Here is a 19977-nt window from a genome sequence, read left to right as displayed (position 1 = left end):
TGGGTGAATTCTGGGGCCAGGAAGAGGGGCTGGGATGTCAGGGAGGTGACAGAGTCACAGGTGGCCTCTGTGTCACAACAGGTGCTCTTTGGCGGGGGTGGGTGGCTCAGTGGGTCAGGATTCTGTGTCTGTGATCGGAAGGTTGCTGGTTTGAATCCCTGGGCCAGCAGACTGATGCCGCTGTGAGGCCCTTCAGCAAGGCCTTTAGCTCCTAATTACTAAATGGCTAATGCTGCATTCAGTGCTCCAATCTTCACTCTCACCTGTATATGCATGTGTCTCAAAAGGAGAACATGATGGGACAAGAGAAAAGACGCATTGCGAGTTTGCAACATACATGAACTCATACTGTGCAGCTGGCACTTTTCCTTTTAATTCTTCTCTGATAGACACCTGCCATCAAACTGGTGATGTTAACTTACTTCAAAATACAGCCTATAAAAAAAGAACTGGAAAATTTTACTGTCCATGGGAACGACAGCCAGCAGCATTCCAGCCACAGACATTGTTTACACTCTGATCAGTTCTTCAACCACTTTGCCATCTGCTGCTTGGTAGCGGCGTTACAGTCTGTATTATGCCTCTGATCGCGGAGACACGTGAAGGGCTTGGCGTTCCCATGGAGAAGGCGTTCTGCGCTCACGTTGTGCCACATAAGCACTAACAGTTAACAGAGTCACCGCTCGAGTACAACTGGATGACTCATGCGGGAAAGGTAATCACTAGCAATGATGCGGCCCGGCAGCAGGGCAAACCCCGCTGTGGAGGAAAGCCCTTGCCGAGGTCCGTGCAGACTCCAAACGACTGCATAAGCAAGTCTCGGAATCGCCCTCTATCTACCCAATCAGAACCTCTGTAACAATCGTCGTACGATGCCTAAGCCAATTAAATTTAGCGTGACAATACGCAGCGCGTAGCAATAGGACCACAATAACTGGAGTGCTGTGACAGCTTTCTCCGTGGTAAGTGGGTATGTTTAGGGAGTGGAACTGGTGATAGGAAATCAGCGTGGCTCGCGTCGCCATTGCGTGTTATAACTTGTTCCAGTGTGTGTGTTGCACCCTCGCCATATGTGCACGGTGTGAGCCGAGGAGTGTGTATGTGCACGGTGTGAGCCGAGGAGTGCGTGCATGTGCACGGTGTGAGCCTTGAAGTGTGTGTGCATGGTTTGAGCATCAGTGTGTGTGTGCGCGCGCGCGCACGGTGTCAGTCTGCGTGCATTGTGTGAATATCTGTGTGTGTGCGTGCATATGTATGTTTGTGTGTGTGCGCATCAGAGTGTGCGTGTACGTGTGTGTGTGTGCACGGTGTGAGCATCAGAGTGTGTGTTTGCATGGTTTGAATCTTGGTGTGCGTGTCTGCGGAGTGAAGCAGGGCTCAATCAGCGCCCGTTCCTCCGATGGTCATACGGCCGCAGACTGACAGCCGCCTGGCCGCTGCCAACCTGCCTCCGGAGGATTGGAGCCACTCTCCGGCGGCCGCGCCTCCTGTACGGATTCACAGCCAGAAAGCAGCTTAAAATGAGGAAGCGCTTTTTACAAGAGACTGAAAAACGAGCGAGGCCTCGGCGGCTATAGGCCGGGGAGTGAGCGCTGCCGCATGGATAAGCAGCCGGGACTGAAGCGGGACTGGACGAGAGCGGCGCGGGCTGCGGGTCCGTGTTTCCACGGGGAAACGCTCTAACCCCAGGACAGCGTCTCTTCATGGGGCTTAGGTCGCCAGCGCCACTTTATTCTTTTTAATTTATTTTATATGTCCATGATTTTTAAAATTATTTTTATTTTTGCTGAATTTTGATCTGGATCCAGCGTGTATTTTGTTCAATGGAAGTATGTTACCAGCTGCCGGTGCTGCCCCTGGACAGGCCGGTCCCGAAGCACGTCCTCAGCCGGAGGGGGGCCATCAGCTTCAGCTCCAGTTCGGCTCTCTTCGGTGCCCCCGATCCCCGGCAGCTGTCACAGGTAACCGGCTCATCCACGCATGTGGTTCGCGGCGTTGTGCCGTCGAAGCCCGGCCCGTCACAGTGGGCTTCAGACTGCTGCTTTCGAATACAGTTAGTTTAGATTAGACTGGAATCGATTCAACTTCATGGTCGTCGCACAAACTACAAGTAGGCTACTCAGACAACGAACTCCAGTTTGGCATCTAATTCAAATGTGCAAAATGGTGCAAAAGTGCTTGAAACAGTTGTACAGTGATAGATAGTTATAGACTTATTTAAATAACTATGGAGTATGCATGATTAGTTATGGGCGGGATCAGGTGAAAGTTAGCGGCAGTTGTGAACGGTAGGTGTTGTGTTACCATCGGTGTGTTTCATATCTGTGCTGCTTTTTGGGAGTGATGCGTAAAGGATCCAGGCTGGGGACACTTGTGCTGCAACATCAGTTTGGATTTGAGTCTGGTGCCCCCCTTTTACTGCACCTACTCCTCCCGTTAATTTATTTTCATGTATTTATTTCCTCAGCATTCCTTTTCACCATATTCTATTACTACTGTGTATTTAAACTTCGTTTGCATGTGTACACTCTGCGCTTTGTTTTACACCGTATGGACGCACTTCACACACCTCGCTGCTGCATGTACAAGAATTTCCCCCCCGAGTTCAATAAAGTGTTATCTTATCTTAACAGGAGCAGCACTGTAGCGATTTCCCGTAGCAAGTGCTACTTTTGCCTGTTTGTTGTGTGTTTCTATCTGTTCGCGTGAGATAGTGAGTAACGTTTTGTTACTTTCTGTTTACGCACGACACTGTTTATTAGTTACTTTCTTTGAAGTATGATCGAGCTTATTTAGGGGAATGAAAATATGCATATAATTAGTGATTTGTGTGTACGGTCCCGCCTGATGTGTGTTTTGTGAAGGTTTGAGCAACTTCGCAGTTCAGAAGCTGTACGCCGCATGCAGGAAATATGCAGCGAAGCAATTAGTGAAATTAACGGTCGTTCTGAAGCAATGTGTTTCGTAAAAGTGCGGGAATTTGCAGATCGGTATTAAAGGTGCCTCATGACCCTATAGCTATAAGATGTTGCTACACCGCAGTGACCTGAAAGCACCTTTCTGCAAAAAAAATAAAAAAAATAACCTAATGTGCTTTCAAAGTCACGTGAAGCTTACAACAATTATTATTTTACCATCTCTGTACTTCCCCTCACTAGTTTGTAAATTAGCTGTCACTGATAGCATTACTGGCATGCGCATGGAGGAAGTTAAATTTTACGTGCTTGCAAAATGATACTCATGAAATCGCTGCATGTTTTTTTTTATAATACATTTTTATCCTGACACGTTCCCTGTTGCTGACGTGTATGTGGGAGTCCCTGTGGGAAAACTTTCTGCTAATTTTTAAATGTGGATGCAGGGACGGTGGATTCAGGTCTGTTTGCAAGTTACAGCCCCCCTATTCTCAGAGCCTGGCTGCGTGCATGAATACGGCTCGATCGCGGGCTTCTCTGTCGGAAGAGAAAGCGGCGCTTCTGTCTTCCCCTCCGCGCTGTAGCCTGACGGTTTCTTGCACCTTCACACACAGACGCACTGCTGACATGCAGTCTGGGCGAGAAGCGAAAAGCTAAATTAAAACGTGTCCTTTCAAGGAGCTGATGGGGGGGGAGCGCGTGCTCAGATGGCCCTTCTCTTTAAAAGGTGTTTAAGGTTACCGATGCCTGCAGAGAGGTGACACGCGATCGTGTGACATAATTAATCAGTTCATTCAGGTGGGTACCTGGGTGACAAAGGGCCTTTATGTTTATTTCAGAATTCAAGAGAATTCATATGGCATTTTTATATTTTAAAAAATAGTTTATAAATATATGTGCAATAACCCAGCTCTTTACAGCTCTCACACTGGGGCCCCCGTGTGGTTTGGTGTCAGAATGATGTGATCTGTTGACCCCCCCCCCCGCTTTTGGATGATAGTGATCAGTGCGTCCTCTCTCTGCCCTGCAGGACACAGAGCCTCTTTGAGACCCCCCCCCCCCCCCCCCCTTTGCTGGTGATGTCCCCAGCTGCCTGGGGGGGGGGGCTTCTTGGGTGTGCAGCGCAGTCCGCTGCTTCCCAGGGCCGCTGTTTTGTCTCTCTGGTCGCATCAGCCTGACCGGAGACCTGCCTGTAGTGGCCATATGCTTTTGCTGTGAAGACCCTTCTGGAGGGAGGTAGCTGAAGCCACCCCTACTTATAGCTTGCTCAATGTTGGGGGGTGCCAGCGGTAAAGTTTACTGGGGGGGGGGGGAGCTTCCGGCGGATCGCTCTCCAGACCAAATTTAAGAACTTTGACTCCATTTTTCTGTATGGAGGAGTCAGAGCACAGATGAGCCAGTGCCAGGCCTGCTTTGCCATCACTTTTGTACGGGGGAGTCAGAGCACAGAGTACATGAAACATGGAAGCTCCCTGTGATTCATGTTCCGACATCTGACCATGTTGCTGTGAGCACGAGCTGCGTGTGCAGACTGCCTTTGTGACAGAGTCTCTACACATGCCGGTGACCCTGTGACCTGCCACCCTCCCACCAGAGCCTGCTGATTGGTCCTCCACAGCACTGTCCTGGATGCCTCACGTGTTTGCAGTGCAGGTGGGGGTGGTTGTAGGGAGGAGTTTACCATGGTTTAGTGGTGGTTGTGTGGCTCGTCTTAAATGGCCTTATTTGAGAGCACTGACAGCCACTGCACCCCCTCTGAGACTTTTTTGGGGGTGGGGGTTTTGTTGAGATCCGGCTTGCTGTCTGAGGGTTGGGTTTGGGTCTGGGTCGGAGCTCTGGGGCCACGTGACGAGGCTGTTTACCTCTGCTGAGCCTGTTTTGGTCGCTTCTCTTGTGCCCTTAGCTATAGGATGTGGTCAGAGGCCAGAAGAGCCGTTTGCAGGCTTGTGTTTCAAAACCTGTTTGTGTAAAACTTTCGCGTCATCAGCGGGGTTGTGCTCTGGCACACCGTCTAGCGCGCCCAATGCCCTCCGCCCAATGCCCTCCAGCCAATGCCCTCCGCCCAATGCCCTCCGCCCCATATACCGCCCAGCGAGCCTCACCCAAAAATTGGTACCAGCATTGAATGACATCACAAGTATTTTGTACTGAATTCAAAAAATGGTGTATTTTAGGGCTGGAAGATGTGCGATGTCAATACCAACATTGTATGTTAAGCACATTCAATTCTTACATTGCTGGTCAGCTAGATTAAGATCAGGCTTTTTCTTACCTTCAATTCTGTACGGACAATATAGCGCAGGGGGTGAAAGTTTTGCTGAAACAGCTGGCTTTGGTGTTTTTAATAATTATTCCTTTTCCAGATTATCTAGTATATGTTTAAAAATCAGCTTAAAGTTTACCTCTGCTGCTTTTGCATGAACACTGCGTTCGTTCTCCGAGACAATGAATCCTTTTCATCCTTGCTGTTTAAATCACTCGTAGACGGGTTTGTGAAAAACATGTTGAACTAATTTTTTTCTTTATAAATACCCCAATATTTATTACAACTAAATAATACTTGTATAATATACTGATAGTATATTATACAAAATACTTTATTTCTTGTTATGCTATCCTGATTTGTTGTATCTGTTCTTCCAACCAGATCACAATTTAAGCCTGTATCTCATGCATCCATAATTATTATTATTATTGTTGTTGTTTTTTTTACCTTGTTAATCATTGTCGTCTGAGCAGCTTTTTTCAAGACGGTGGTTGGATTGTGTTTCAGAGGCAGGTAATTTGTATAACCGATTGACAAAAAAAGCCTTTCAAATCCTACCCCAAAGTACCAAAGAAGTACCCAGGTGGTTTGGCACTTTCCATACTGTGACATTTGGTACTGAACCGGAAGTCAGTGGAAAAGGGAAAGTACCAGAAGTACAGTACTTTGTGTGGTGGAAAAGCAACGTCTGTCTCTCACTTTGTCGATATCCTCTGGCCCTTGAGTGTGGGGCTGTTTTGTCCTCAAACAAGCCCCTCCTCCCTCAGACACCCCCCAAAACACTGTGGGATAATTCAGCTTTCCTTGGTCTGGCGTTTATGTTGAAGTTGCACATACATCAAACACGCACTATGTCCTTGTAGCCTCCCCCATCTGCGATCAGGAGCATCTGTCTTAGGGGGCAGGTGTGACCTTTGTGTGACCCCCTAACCCCCCCCCCACACCTACACACACACATACACATAGTATGTCAGCAATGTGCTTTGCACACTTCACAGGGCACCTCTGAATTTGGGAAGCTTCTCTGTAAACCCCCCACAGTTTACAAACAAGCTGTGGAAAGTGGGGGCTGGGGGTGGTGTGGTTACGGGAGACCCCTCCCAGGATGAGATTGGTGGCCACCCCTGCAGTGGGACTGGTCACAGGTTGGTTTTCAGGTTGGTGAAGTGTGTTTGAGGACACTGTGAGAGTGAGGTATGGCAGCCGGAGAGTGCGTTCCCGTGTGTGTCATCTCTCTGCTGCAGGCTGCTGTTTCAGACCCACATCCCTGTGTTTCAGACCCACATCCCTGTGTTTCAGACCCACATCCCTGTGTTTCAGACCCACATCCCTGTGTTTCAGGAGACGCCCGTTTGACTTGGGCAGCACTAAGCGGAAATTCGATGGCCTCTCTGTGCCTGTACCTGTTGGTGTAACCCCTCAGATTTCATGAGTGCCACTTGAGGAACGGGACACCTGTATGTGTGGCACCGGAACTTAATTTTAACCTGGTGAAGAAAAAATCCTAAATTAGATGTCATGTGTGTTTCATAGCATCAGTCACTGATGCCTGGCGGCTATGAGACTCTGTATTTCTGACTCTACTAGGTGGAGTCAGGGTCAGGGTTCACAGTGAGGCCACGTTTGTGTGACACAATCTGTATGGGGGGGGGGGGGGGGGGGGTTACTGTGAGCCCCTGAACTGCCAAACCAGAGCCAAATGCCCCTCTGGGATCTTCTGGGGTCGTGTAACCTTATGCAGAACGACACTCTGGTACACAGCTGAACTATCAGCAGCACTTGGTCAAAGGTCCTACAGATGGATGATGGCTGTTTTTCAATTCAGTTAATTTTTCATATTGTTCCTTTCCCGACAGAGTCCCCCAAAGCTCTTTACATGGGTGTGTTAAGATACATTCCTTAATCGTTTATACAGAATAATTCAAAAACAGGGTTATCGTGGAGCAGACTGATTGAAAGGGTTCCTGGGTCTTATTCTCATCTTTGCTGGCTTTGTGCTGCCCCCTACCAGTGAGGGCTGTGATGACGGTCAGGATGGTGCCCCCCCTGGTGGAATGGCATGCTCACGCTGGCGTGTTGTGGGGTCATGCCCACACCAGGATTTCTCGAAGGCATTCAGTGGCATTTCTGCCTCTCAGACAAAGGTGCCGTGTTCCGCTGGGTGGCCGGAGCCTGCTGCGCTTGGCGAGGAGTGTGAGTGTGATTTTGTTGCGAGTGAATTCCAGATCCAATTGTTTGACATGTCTGCAGCTGCGACTGGACAATAGCAGCTATTTTGGTGAGGACTGACATTGGTCCAGAGGCAGATCCTGGCAAGGAGATGGACGATTGCCCAGGAGAGCGTCGTCTGCGGGGGCACCAACTTAGCAAAGCAACACCCCCTCCCCCCTCCCCCAGCAGTATCCAACGCCAGGACCTCCCCTGGCACTCCCTGTTTGAATGAAATTGGCCCGTGAAGTTTGCTGGAGGTGAAGGTAGGAGTTCTACCTATGACGCCATATCAGTGCACTGCATGGGCTTCGACTGACAACACACTGCTCCTGTAACCAGGAGGCTTGTGGTTCAAGCCCCCGTAGATGCTTGGTCGTTTGACTGATGAGATTACTGTGTGCCTGATATCCATCCATCCATCCATTCGTTTATCCATCATCCATCTATTCATGCATTGATCCATCCATTCATCCGTCCATTTAGATGCTTTGTCATTTGGCTGATGTGCTTGATATCCATCCATCATTGATCCATCATCGATTGATCCATCCATCCATCCATCAAAGATCTCCTCTGTAGCTGTGAGTTGACCAGCTCCCCATATCCCCCCCAGAGGTGAAGGGTGCCCCCCCCCCCCTCCCCTGACAGAGACCCGTGTGTTGGTTACCCCACCCCTGCCTCCCGTGACGAGCTTCTGCGTCAGGCCTTGTGATATCGCTATTTGTAGCTACACGCCTCCGCAGATACCGGTCATGATGTCAGCTTGTTTTGGGGCGGGGGGGGGGATTGGCCAACGCCTGCTATGGACTGAACATCCCCCATGCCCACCCCAGCTGCCGTATGCCCGAGGCTTCTGCCAGGACTGTGCTGTGGAGCGTTCTCTCCGCGCAGGCGGGCGCCGCAGCCCACGCACGCCCACACGCCTCAGCCGTGATTCTCAGGTCGAGCGTGAGCGCTTACAGAAAGCCGTACGGTCTGATCCACTCCCCTCGTCATAGACGCTGAGGCGTGACACTATTTTCTGCCGCATGCCGCAGACCCCTGCCTGCACATCCAGCCATGTCACAGTGTTTGTGGTGCTGTTTGCTGGTTGCCATGGTGAGATGGGCTGTTTTGGGAGGGGGGGGGGGTGTAAGAATGAGGCTCGCTGGGGGTCCGGGGAGTTTCGCAGTCAGATGACAGGACAGCTGCACAACAACCCCCCCCCCCTACCAAAACCAAACTGCTTGTCGTCATTTATCAGACACTGGGCTGTGGGACACACACATGCATGTGCGTGCGCACACGGGTGCACTCATACACACTCATACACACACATATACACACACACGTACTGAGCCTATGCTCCTCAGTGCTGAGGAAGGCCAATGGGGGTTGTGCTGCTCTGGTCACTTGTCGTACTTCTCAGATGGATCTCTTGGAAGGTAGGACTGTGTGTGTGTGTGTGTGTGTGTGTGTGTGAGAGAGAGAGAGAGAGAGAGAGAGAGAGAGACAGTCACACCTGAGAAATCTTCCTTCCTCTTCCTCTCTGTTCTCCACGCATATGCAGCTGGGTCTATTGATTGTTTCTGCCATGTTTACACTGTGCTTCCCATTATGTCTAAGAAGGGAAGATACCGGCTCAGGTCCGGAACCGATGACCTAGCACTGGTGTTTGTCCGTGTTGCTGTAAGCATGACCTGTAACACCAAACTAACACACTTGATGACTGTTTCACATGATGACTTGAGACCGTGGCGTATAAAAACAAGATTAACATTATCCAAAGCACAAAGCTGTGTTTAAGGACGGCGCAGGGATTTGAGAGACAGTGTCTGGGGACGGTGCAGGATGCGAGCAATGGTGGGCGGGTTTGAGGACGGCATGGGGATGTGAAACACTGCGCCTGGACACAGTGCGAGACACGAGAGACAGCAGGTGGGTTTGAAGATGGCATGGGGATGTGAGACACTGCGCCTGGACACAGTGCGAGACACGAGAGACAGCAGGTGGGTTTGAAGATGACGCGGGGATGTGAAACACTGTGTCTGGGGCCGGTGCTGGACGTCAGAGACAGCGGGCGGGTTTGAGGATGGCATGGGGATGTGAAACACTGCGTCTGGACACAGTGCGAGAGACGAGAGACAGCAGGTGGGTTTGAAGATGCCGCTGGGATGTGAAACACTGTGTCTGGGGCCGGTGCTGGACGTCAGAGACAGTAGGTGGATTTCAGGACGGTGTGGGGATGTGAGACACTGCATCTGGGGCCAGTGCTGGATGTGAGAGACAGCAGGCGGGTTTGAAGAATGTGTCTGGGGACAGTGTGGGATGGCGAGCGGGTATCTTGGCTGACGAATGCTGCTTCGGTTGCTGATCCTATCAGGTGTGGATACATGACGTTTCACCAGCAGCTCCCTGTTCCTACATCCTGTCTCGGTCATGTGCATAGATGGAGGTCGGCCCTCCCCTGAAAGGGCTGCAAACACGTGAGGCATCCAGGACAGTGCTGTGGAGGACCAATCAGCACACAGAGCTGGACAAAAGGGGCGGTTTCAGACTGCATCTCCGCTTCTGACGTGTGACCGTACGCTGAGGCATAACCCGTGCAGTTTAAACAGTATCGATATACATTTCTATTTATGTAGCAGATGCTTTTATCCAAAGTGACGCACGTTTGAGAAAGGAGGGTCAGGCAGTGCCTTGCTCCAGGGCCCAGTGACATCACTGTGCTGACGCTGGGATTCGAAACAGCGACCTTCCGATCACAGGGTCTTAACTAGATGGCACCAATCTGAAACCAGCTATGAGTTATGGGTTCATACCAGCAAAAAATGCTAGATCAGATATCGGGTGGTATGAAACGGATCCGATTTTCCGTCAGGGATTGGCCTACCCTGAAAAACCGTGAAAATGCTTGTTGCCTAGGAGCGGGACATACTGTAAATAGAAGTGAGGGTCACATGATGGTTAGCGGTTCAGTAACGTATGTGCGTCAGAACTGTCCTGTGGCTGTGTGGAAATGCAGTAACCTGTTCACATTTACATGCTTGTTCCGCATGAACTGACCATGAACAGTTGAATGAACACATTCTTGAAACTTGGTGAAAGATCGCAGAAACTCACAGGTGATGCGTGAGCCGAAAATGATTTGGATCACATGAAATTTATATAATGTATACTGTGCATAATAATTCATAATGTAAGTGCTTACTGGCGAGCATCTTTGTCTCAGCAACCAGCCTCACTGGTGTGTTACCCATCTATGTAACTGTGGAATCTTTCTTCTTAACAAATTTGTTGTAAAAATTGTAAAAATTAATTTTGCATTTTTATTAATGAGTCCAAAATGTAGTTCTTCCACTGCATACTTACAGGGGCATTATGTAGACTAAGGTTTGTATATTATATAATGTACAACACTGTTAGTTTTGACACGTAATAAATAGACTTTTTATATTATCATTCAGGCAAGCAGAGCGTTATGGGTTGAGGTTAGTGGTGTCTATTAATCGCCTGTTTTCACATCCGCCGGCCCCTAACCTTTGCGAGTATGAAGGAGGTATTATTGTACTTTACGCTTAAGGAAGAAAAAAGCAAAACTGCAGTGAAACGTATGTAAGGCAAGTGCTGATTTTTCTTAAGTCTCAACACAGTAAAATTTATACAGACTAGATGTCTTTTGACCTGTACTTAATTTTAATTACAGACGCTCCTCTACTTACGAATTTTCAACCTATGAACTTTCAGACATACGAACAAATTCTGTCCGTTGGGCTCCCGTTTCCTGTCCGCAAAATCAGTTTTTTTTTTTCTGCGCGCCAATTCTGTCTAGTACAACCTCTGCCGACTACTTCCACAGCACAGCAGTGTAGCGTACATACTCCCAGCATCCTAGTTCTTTGTACTTGCGTACTGTACACCCTTAAAATGATGTTGAATAATGACTTACGAACATTTCAAATTACGAACAGTCGTTCGGAACGTATCTCATTCGTAAGTAGAGGAGCGTCTGTAAGTTTTATTTGGGCTCCATTGTATATTTTGTACTGGCAGAAATGGTTATTTGGGGTGTACAGTGATATTTTTACCATTGATCTCTTTATTTTATTTAATTTGGGAACCGACTGCACAATTTGCACTTTAGGAAAATATTTCTGTTCAATTTTGTGAAAGTTGTTACTGAATAAAACAAAGAAGCAGACTTGTGTAACTGCCGGTGGATTCCGTCCTGTAGCACAGCTTTGGTTTGAGTAACATGACCATCATATTTAACTATTCTTAGCATATTCCAAAAGCAGCTACAGCAGAACACGCAGATAGTTTGGCAAGTTAGTACTAATGTATTGATATAAATATTTAATGCTAAGTAGTTGATAAAGGGGATTGGATCGGTATCGGCAGATACTCAGAATTTTAATATTGGTATTGGGATCGGAACAGAAAAAAATGATATTGTGCCATCTGTAGTCTACACTCCCCAGCTCCGGGGACTGACACTGCATCTATTAGGATGTAGGGTCTTTTTATTTATTTAATGTTAACCCCCCCCCCCCCGCTGCCATTCTTTTTTTGCAGAGACGTGGGGCGATCTCGTACGACAGCTCTGATCAGACGGCGCTCTACATCCGTATGCTAGGTAAGTATCTCTGCTGGCACCGGAGGGGGGGCGGGCAGGCCACCGAGTGCGGGCACCTGACGACACAGTGTGAGTCCCCCCCCCCCCGTGCAGGGGTGACGTTAGGCATCTCTGACCACCGCTGCCGTTGAACTAGTCCTGCCACGGGTTGGTCTGCACCCAGAGCGGGATCTTCTCGGGGGATTTAGCAGACCACCGGCTTCACCACTGGCTCACTCCCCCCCCCCCACCCCCCAACCCTACCCTCCAACTTCATGGAGGTGGGTTGGGGCTGATGAAGCTGACAGGCGTTTTTTAAACCTGTAATTACATGTTGTATAATCACTAAACTAGATCCGCCAGTCATTATTTCGCCAGTATTTGGTATAACGGAGACATAAGTAATATTAGTCAGAGTTTTAAGGGTGACTTACTGCTCTTATGACTTTAAGTACTAGTTTGATGCAGGAATACTTTCAGCACTTAAAGAGGCGGCACAGGGCCCATGCGGTTTTGCGATTCCCTCTGGTGGAGAGGAGCTACCTGGTAGCTCTCAGTTTAGCACAAGTAACATTTAGTGCCTTATTTTGAATAGTCTCATTATCCAAGAATCCACAGTGAAATTTTATCATGCTTAGTAATCAGTTTGCTCTGCAGCTAATGATGAATGTGGAGTTAGTAAATTTCTAAAAGATCAGAGTTATTTAAACTGCAAATAAAAAGGAATATGGTGCAGCTGGTGGGTTGTTAACATTGTGAGAAATGGTGTACTGGTACAGGAGGGAGGGGGATTGTTATTGTCCTTAATGGCTGAGATGCCGCCATATTTAAAAAACAGACCCGTCAAACGTGGAGGGAAATCAAATTGCGTTTTATTTCCTCTTCCTTGCTGTAAAGTGTACAGTGATACAGGCAGTGTGGAGACGTCTCTAACTTTTAACAGTCTGTCCTCATGACAGACACACAGAAACACTCTCACATGCACTCGTACACTTTCACGCACGCACACACACACACACACACACTGTTGCTTAGCAGCCGTGACAGGACTGGCCGTGTCGTTCAGTGACACTGACTCACAGTGTCGACGGCATGGTGACAAACGGCACAGTGTCTCCTGTGGCTGTACGGTGTTGTCGTGAAATTACGGTTACGAAAAATGGTCAGACATTTCCAGTGTGACAGCGGTGGTGACTGGTGACATGAGCACACTCATAGTGGGCAGGTTGACCCACCTGGTCAGAACTGCATTGGCACCTTAGGAACTCTATTACCAAGATTAATGGGGGGGGGGGGGGGGGGTCTGTTTGCAACCTCTGTGCATTGCTTGCACGCTCAGCTCTGCAGTAACTGATCTGTCTCCATCTGACTTCTTTAATGACACACTTCTGTTCTGTTATATGACGTTAATCAAACAGTTCGGCCGACTTGTAATTCGCAGTTTTGGTATTTTGATAGGGGCTTGTGTAATATTCAGACAGCTGTTTACAAGTAAGTAATATTCCAGGAGGAACCTGTGTGACTTTCTGATGCTTACTGACTTTATTAAGTGTCACTCTCTGGTATCGCACCGTCCAGATTGGCTATTAACCAGCTGTGTCCTGAGTGCACTGCACTGTGTCATTGGCACTGTATGAATGCTTCACTGTGTCACTGTGCGAGTGTGACCCCTGGCTTCACCCCACTCTGCCCCCCTACTGGCTCACTAAAGCTCTGCACTGTCCGCCATCGCCCGGCTTGCGTTGCCCTAAAACAAAGCGCTCTTTGTCGCTGTTCTTTTGAGGACCTTGTTGTTGGTGCCCTCTAGGAGATGTGAGAGTGAGGAGCTGCATCAGCCTCGAACCTGAGCGAAGGGGCTCTCACCCGTACCTGTGTGTTGATTTCCGAATTTTGCACTGTAAGTATGTTGAGCTCCTGTAGCCACATCCAGCTCGTCATGTGCTGTTAAAACTGTGGTCTTTCTAACAAACTGCATGCCTGTTCCCTGGACAGAGCACATGTCTGATACTAATACTGCAGCAGAGAAGCACACTGAGGAGTAGTTATTAGTGATGGGCAAATGAAGCTTCATGAACCATTTGCTGTATTTTTTGACTCCACTAGATGGTGCTCTGGTTTTGGTATGGGGGCGTGCTTTGAACAGAGAGCACCGTCTACTGAAAATACAGCAAATGGTTCATAAAGCTTCATTTGCCCATCACCAGTAATTAGCACTGGTAGTTTTAAGGAACCTCGTGGACATTCACTCACCAGCTTGTGGCCCCTTGACAAAGGGGTAGGGTGACTATATGTCACATTTCTGATAGACTGTACACAAGGCTGGAGGGTCTGGCCTCTCAATCTGATTCATCTTTTGTGGGTATTAAATTTAGAAAAGCAGAAAGGATGTGAATAATTATCATTATTTACAGACATTTCTGGTGCGATATAGCATTTTATCCTCAATTTACAGTCATCTGGTGGTGTTGAAATGGAAAACGGCTGTGTATCGTTGTCATAAAAACAATACTGAGTAGGGCAGGAAAAATAAAGCTTAATGCTGTTGTAGTTGAGGAGCTAGCATCCCCTAGTTATGGGCAAATGAAGCTTCATGAACCATTTGTTATATTTTCTGACTCCCACTAGATGGTGCTCTCTTCATAAAAGGGCTCAATGCATGCCCCAAAGCAATCAAAGAGCAACATCCAGTGGATCAAAAAAAAAGCTTCATTTGCCCATCACTAGTATCCCCCACCCTTATTAGAATGTCTCTTATTAATTAATTAACATGTGCATCCATATGAGTCACGCCGTCTGGATGCACTCTGACTGCCCCCTGGTGGCCGTCTCCACAGCCCGGCACGATCCCGCCGCTCCTGCTTCTGCCTACAGTGTCCGGCGGCTGCTCAGCTTCCAGCGGTACCTGCACTCCTCCCGCCGCCTCCGCTGTGGCAGCGCCCCCCCTCACATCCTTGACGATGACTACGTGGGCCAAGCAAAGGTCAGCCACAGACCGCTGGCCCAAAAGCCAGTGAGAGATGGTGTCTCCTGCTGAACCTCAGGCCTGTTCTTGGAATTATCTGTCTGACAGTTTGCTTTGGTTTGCTTTTGGCTGATCGACAAAATTCTTACAGTGTATGCTACAGAGAACTGGGAGCTGGAATTTCGACATTTTCCTCTTTGACAGATTAACAAATGGTAAGTTTATACAGCTTCTCTCTCTAGTTCAGCAGTGTACAAATGCTGTTTTCAATAATTCATACAAATTACATTCATTTATCCCCATATCTTTCACTGATACCATTTAGTGGTCCTGAATTTCAGCTTTGCACCACAATTCCTTGCATTAATTGTGAGAAAATGTAGTTTGATTGTATATGCAGAATACAATACAAGCCATTTTTATCACGTGACATGAGCAACCTGTTTTGTCAGTAATGTGAGTCGTGTGATGAATATGTACTTCATAATTCAGTCGCTTGGTTGTAATGCTGGGAATTTTGTTAATCACGTTGACTGAAAGGGGGTGTGGGTGTGTGCTGGTGTGTTTGTGTGTGTCTGGATGAGAGTCGTGTCTAAATCTGTGCTGGAAAAATGACACAAGCCTAACTTTAGACTCCGAAGTCTAGGACAGTACTTGTGTAACACACCTTTGCACAAATCTTTGCTTTTGAAAATTCAATGAAAAGTCAATATTGCCCTCTGCTGGCTGTTTTTATCAGTCTGTTCAGCTGTTCAGATTAGAAAACAGCTTTTGAAGCTGATCTTTGTAAGGCAGTCTAGAGTTTCAGAACTCCAAACAAAATAACAGTCCCTTCAGATTAAAAAAAAAAGCCAAGGCTTTGATATTAGTGTTGACCAATTGAAGCAGCAGGAATTCTGTGTACTGTCTCTAAAATGGCAACATTGTATCTCATTTCTCTTGCTGTCACCCCCCCCCCCCCCCCCACTTTGTTTCAGGAAACAGCCTCGTCACCCTGACATTTCATTTATTTCATCATTATGGACTAATTGAGCTCTTCCAATTAGACATGGTAAAACTTCGTAGATTTTTAGGTAATTTCTTCCCGTCTGATTTGATTATTGTTGATGAAGTATTTTATCTGTGTATACGCAGACCTAGAATTTGAGTAGGAATCTGAAAAATTGAGTTGTATATTTGTGAATTTGTGTGACTGTTATTGCCTGGGTGGTAGATGCAGTCATGCAAAGCAGCTCATGCATGGCCAGTCTGAAGAACATATTTGTTTGGTGGTGCTGGAGGAAACTTACATGTGTGTCTTGACAGTTATGGTTCAGGAGGACTACCACAGCCAGAACCCCTACCACAATGCTCTTCATGCTGCTGACGTAACCCAGGCTATGTACTGTTACCTGCAGGAGCCCAAGGTGAGACTCGTGGGCGGGGCATTCTTCTTTGTGTCAGTGGAAAGCGATGAAATGTCTTCTCTTCCCGGAAAACCCAAGAAAACTCCAATAACGAGTTTCTGTAACTGTTACCTTCTGACGTTGGTGGTTGACTGTCTGATTTTGCTGGTGCGTGTTAAGAGGAACTCTGATGTTGTCTGTATAGCTCTCAACGTCCCTCTCTGCCTGTGACATCTTGCTGGGTCTCCTGGCAGCTGCCACTCACGACCTGGACCATCCAGGAGTCAACCAGCCTTTCCTCATCAAAACCAACCACCACTTAGCCGCATTATACAAGGTGTGTTCTCTGCGTCAGCTGGCAGCTACACAATGCTGGTACCAACTCCTCTTTGAAGTCCTAAAAGTGACATCACACCAATCAGTCCTAAAAGCCATACAGGGTATTTAACATGACGCGTCACAATTAAATGTCTCAGGGTCAGCAGTCCTGGGGCTTGATTATCATTTGCATCAGCAGAACTCCAGAAGTAGAGGTAAAGTCTGCACTTGTCGCATGACTGAGGACTGAACAGAACTGTCTGGTTCCTTCACCATTTGTAGAATACCTCAGTTCTGGAGAATCATCACTGGAGGTCTGCAGTCGGCCTACTCCGCGAATCTGGGCTGTTTTCACACCTGCCTGCTGAAGATGGGTCGGTACTGTGCCACACGTGGTCACTGCTTTTTCATGCGTGGATGTTACGCGATCAGTGCTGGTGAAGCAGCATTCCATTGAGGTTGTGTGTTTCAGACTGAACATGGAGAAACAGCTGGGATCCCTGATCCTGGCCACAGATATCAGCAGACAGAATGAGTACCTAACGAAGTTCAGGGAGCACTTGGAGAAGGACGACCTGTGCATGGCTAACTCCAGCCACCGGCACTTTGTCCTGCAGGCGAGTTCAGCGTTGACAGACGCCGCTCTCCGGAACATGCCGTGTGGTATTTCTGATCGGCCGCTTCCACCACTGAGTTGTGTTTCTCCTGCTGACCTGCAGATGGCTCTCAAGTGTGCCGACATCTGCAACCCCTGCAGACCGTGGGAACTGAGCAAACAGTGGAGCGAGAAGGTGACTGAGGAGTTCTTCCATCAAGGTATGTCTGTTACCTCTCTGATCGAATCTCCAGCCGGCCACTACTAAGTATAGATGTGTGAAAAGGTGTTTCGCCTCTGGCTTGATTTTCTACATTTTTCTTTTTGAAACTTGAATGTTATAACACTTCCAGTCAAATGTTTTTTTCACACCTTTTACCATTTCCAACTTTCATAAACTGCAGATTTTTATTCTTGTTAAGCATTGGAAAATGTCAAAACAATTTTGCTTCATAACATGGAAAGAGTTTGTAACTGTTTGTCTAACATCCTCTTCACTGGTTCTGTGGTGATGGCATAGTCAAATTCTAGGCTGTCCTTTAACTTTAAAATCCCATGAAACAGGGCAGTATTTAATGTCCCTTGTAGAACGAATGCCTGGAATTTTCTCTACCGTTATAACTGCTAGAGGAGGTTACTTTGAGTCAGATACATTTTCTTTCTAATAAAGGTGCTCAAATGACGAACATGCTTTGTTAGCAAAGAATATTGAGTGTATTTTTAGTTTTGAGTAACGTGGAAATGTAGAAAAACGTTTGACTGGTAGTGTAGGCTGTCCAAAAATGAACATTAAACATGAAATAGGGCAAAGAATGGGCACATAAAATCTTCTTTACTGAAGTGGTATAAAACCCAGTTTACTGCTGTACCTCATAACTAACTTTTGATTAAAATTTGGTCATTGGAAAAACCCTGATAAAATGGGAGTAACGTAGTACTGCAGCTTTTATGAGAGAACTCCAGTGAGAACTGCCTTCACGAGAAACACCATGTGACTCTCCCTGCTGAACCTCTTCTCGTTGGGTAATAGGTGAGATTGAAAAGAGACACAGCCTGGAAGTCAGCCCCCTGTGCGACAGCCAGACCAACACCGTCGGCAGTATTCAGACGGGTAAGCTGGTCCAGTCCTGCCGGACCCTAAGCGCGTGAAACAGCCTCCCTGTGATCAGCATGAAACATTTGCAAACTGTAAAAGCACTACCTTCCTCCTCCAGTTCCACTTTGAGACTTGTTGTCAAGCTAACTGACGGGGGGGTATCCTGCCCTTACAGGCTTCATGACGTACGTGGTGGAGCCGCTGTTCGCTGAGTGGGCCCGCTTCTCTGACACGCGCCTCTCCCGGACCATGCTGGGATACCTGGCCCTGAACAAGGCCGGCTGGAGCGGTGCGCTCCAGGAGCTGGGGGGGGGCCTGGATGAGGGTACCGAGGCGTCCGCCGAAGAGCCCGACTCCACAGCATTACCTCAGGGAAGTCAAAGGTCATGACCCCCCCCAGAGCAGAGGGAGAGGGGGTGAGGGATTATACTGTTCTTGCTGCAGACAGCCCGTGGCCCCCCCTGTTTGAGTTGCACATCTCCCACCCTGACAAACCACTGATTTGAGGAAAAAAAATTAACCCATTATTTTCTGAACATAGAGCAATACATAGATACCTCATCTCACTTCCGCTGTGCCCTCAGTCAGCTTGTTTTATTTATTTATTTGGTTTTGTTCCTTCATGCTGTTCTGGCCTGACTAATCTCACACGCTGAAATTTAATGGAGACCGAGAGGAAATTTCTGTAGCGAAAGTGCCATTTTATTTTTAATTGCTTTTGGAGGTGGTTTTGAAAAGTATTCAGAGAAAAGGCTCACAGAGGCTTGAAGGAATCTGCTGATGCTTTTTAAACAAAGGGCCCAATCTTTCTGCTGCCTCTGACTGTTTACAGTGTGTGTGTGTGTGTGTGTGTGTGTGTGTGTGTGTGCGTGCGAGAGAAACGTGATAAAAAGGGATCATGCCTTTATGCACAAGCCCACAGAACCACTAGGGAACTCTGACCCACGGAGATGGAACAAACCGCAGATCGCAGCTCCGACACGACAGCCAGTGGGACAGCGTCTCTGTGACGAAGCGCCATGATGACAGAGCCCAGGAGGGGGGGGGGGGGGGGTGAGGTTATGGGAGAACGCGCATGGGACCCCCACCAGCTGAAAACAGGCGTTTCTCAGGGACGTTTGCTTGTGGATGTGACCTTTGACCTGGGCTGCTTTTGGAGCCGGTGACCGAAGGCACCAGAAGCTCACCGCGAATGTGTGCGATGACACGGTGACGCCATGGCACAGCCACGACCGCCCTAACTATGCACAAAGCTAAGTGACCAAACTAGCGCCTAACTTCACGACGTGCATCTCGACTCTTAACCGTCTTCTCGTGAGCCTTCGTTGTGGAGCAGCAAACATTCCATATGGCCATCCGGTACCGTTGGTTCTGTACAGTAATGCGGCGTTCTGGGTCTCTACTTGGTCTTTCACATAACTGGTGCTTTATTTCATTTCAGCTAATTTGTATTTTTTTCCCCTCTTAAGTGCTGTAAGACTGTTTTGATGAAACTGTTTACAATTTGTTGTTACAGCCATTCGGGGGGGGGGGGGGGGGGGAGGGAGACTTCAGCATCAAGCTGTTTTGAAAAACTTTACTGTATTGACCTTTTGATACATGCCTGTTGCAGTCCCATTTTGATTAATAAAACAA

General features: G+C 47.9%; 1 protein-coding gene across 8 annotated transcripts; it reads left to right on the top strand.

The window, feature by feature from the left end:
- The first annotated feature begins 947 nt into the window (after window positions 1-947).
- Window positions 948-19842, top strand: pde7a (phosphodiesterase 7A). 8 transcript variants are annotated; one of them, XM_072699666.1, is made up of 14 exons: window positions 948-1961; window positions 11947-12007; window positions 13445-13477; window positions 13797-13883; window positions 14821-14966; window positions 15100-15163; window positions 15926-16021; window positions 16254-16354; window positions 16539-16670; window positions 16934-17025; window positions 17124-17262; window positions 17365-17467; window positions 18277-18357; window positions 18518-19841. In XM_072699666.1, exons 1-14 carry the CDS (start codon window positions 1824-1826, stop codon window positions 18730-18732), a joined length of 1488 nt encoding a protein of 495 aa, XP_072555767.1. In that variant the 5' UTR covers window positions 948-1823; the 3' UTR covers window positions 18733-19841. The 8 variants fall into 8 exon arrangements, with proteins under 8 accessions (XP_072555767.1, XP_072555766.1, XP_072555765.1 ...); XM_072699665.1 differs by having other exon boundaries at window positions 13794-13883; XM_072699664.1 differs by having other exon boundaries at window positions 13770-13883.
- Window positions 19843-19977: the final 135 nt, after the last annotated feature.

The sequence above is a fragment of the Paramormyrops kingsleyae genome, chromosome 15, assembly GCF_048594095.1.
Source record: "Paramormyrops kingsleyae isolate MSU_618 chromosome 15, PKINGS_0.4, whole genome shotgun sequence".
NCBI classification, from domain to species: Eukaryota; Metazoa; Chordata; class Actinopteri; order Osteoglossiformes; family Mormyridae; genus Paramormyrops; species Paramormyrops kingsleyae.
This window is presented reverse-complemented; position numbering and strand designations above follow the sequence as displayed.

Excerpts from the sequence above, each read along its gene's own strand:
- pde7a (XM_072699664.1), top strand. The coding sequence starts at position 1,824 with ATGGAAGTATGTTACCAGCTGCCGGTGCTGCCCCTGGACAGGCCGGTC. Across the intron at positions 13,478-13,769 it reads ATTCAGACAGCTGTTTACAA|GACCTTGTTGTTGGTGCCCT; the intron begins GTAAGTAATATT and ends TGTTCTTTTGAG. Across the intron at positions 17,263-17,364 it reads CCAGCCACCGGCACTTTGTC|CTGCAGATGGCTCTCAAGTG; the intron begins CTGCAGGCGAGT and ends TCTCCTGCTGAC.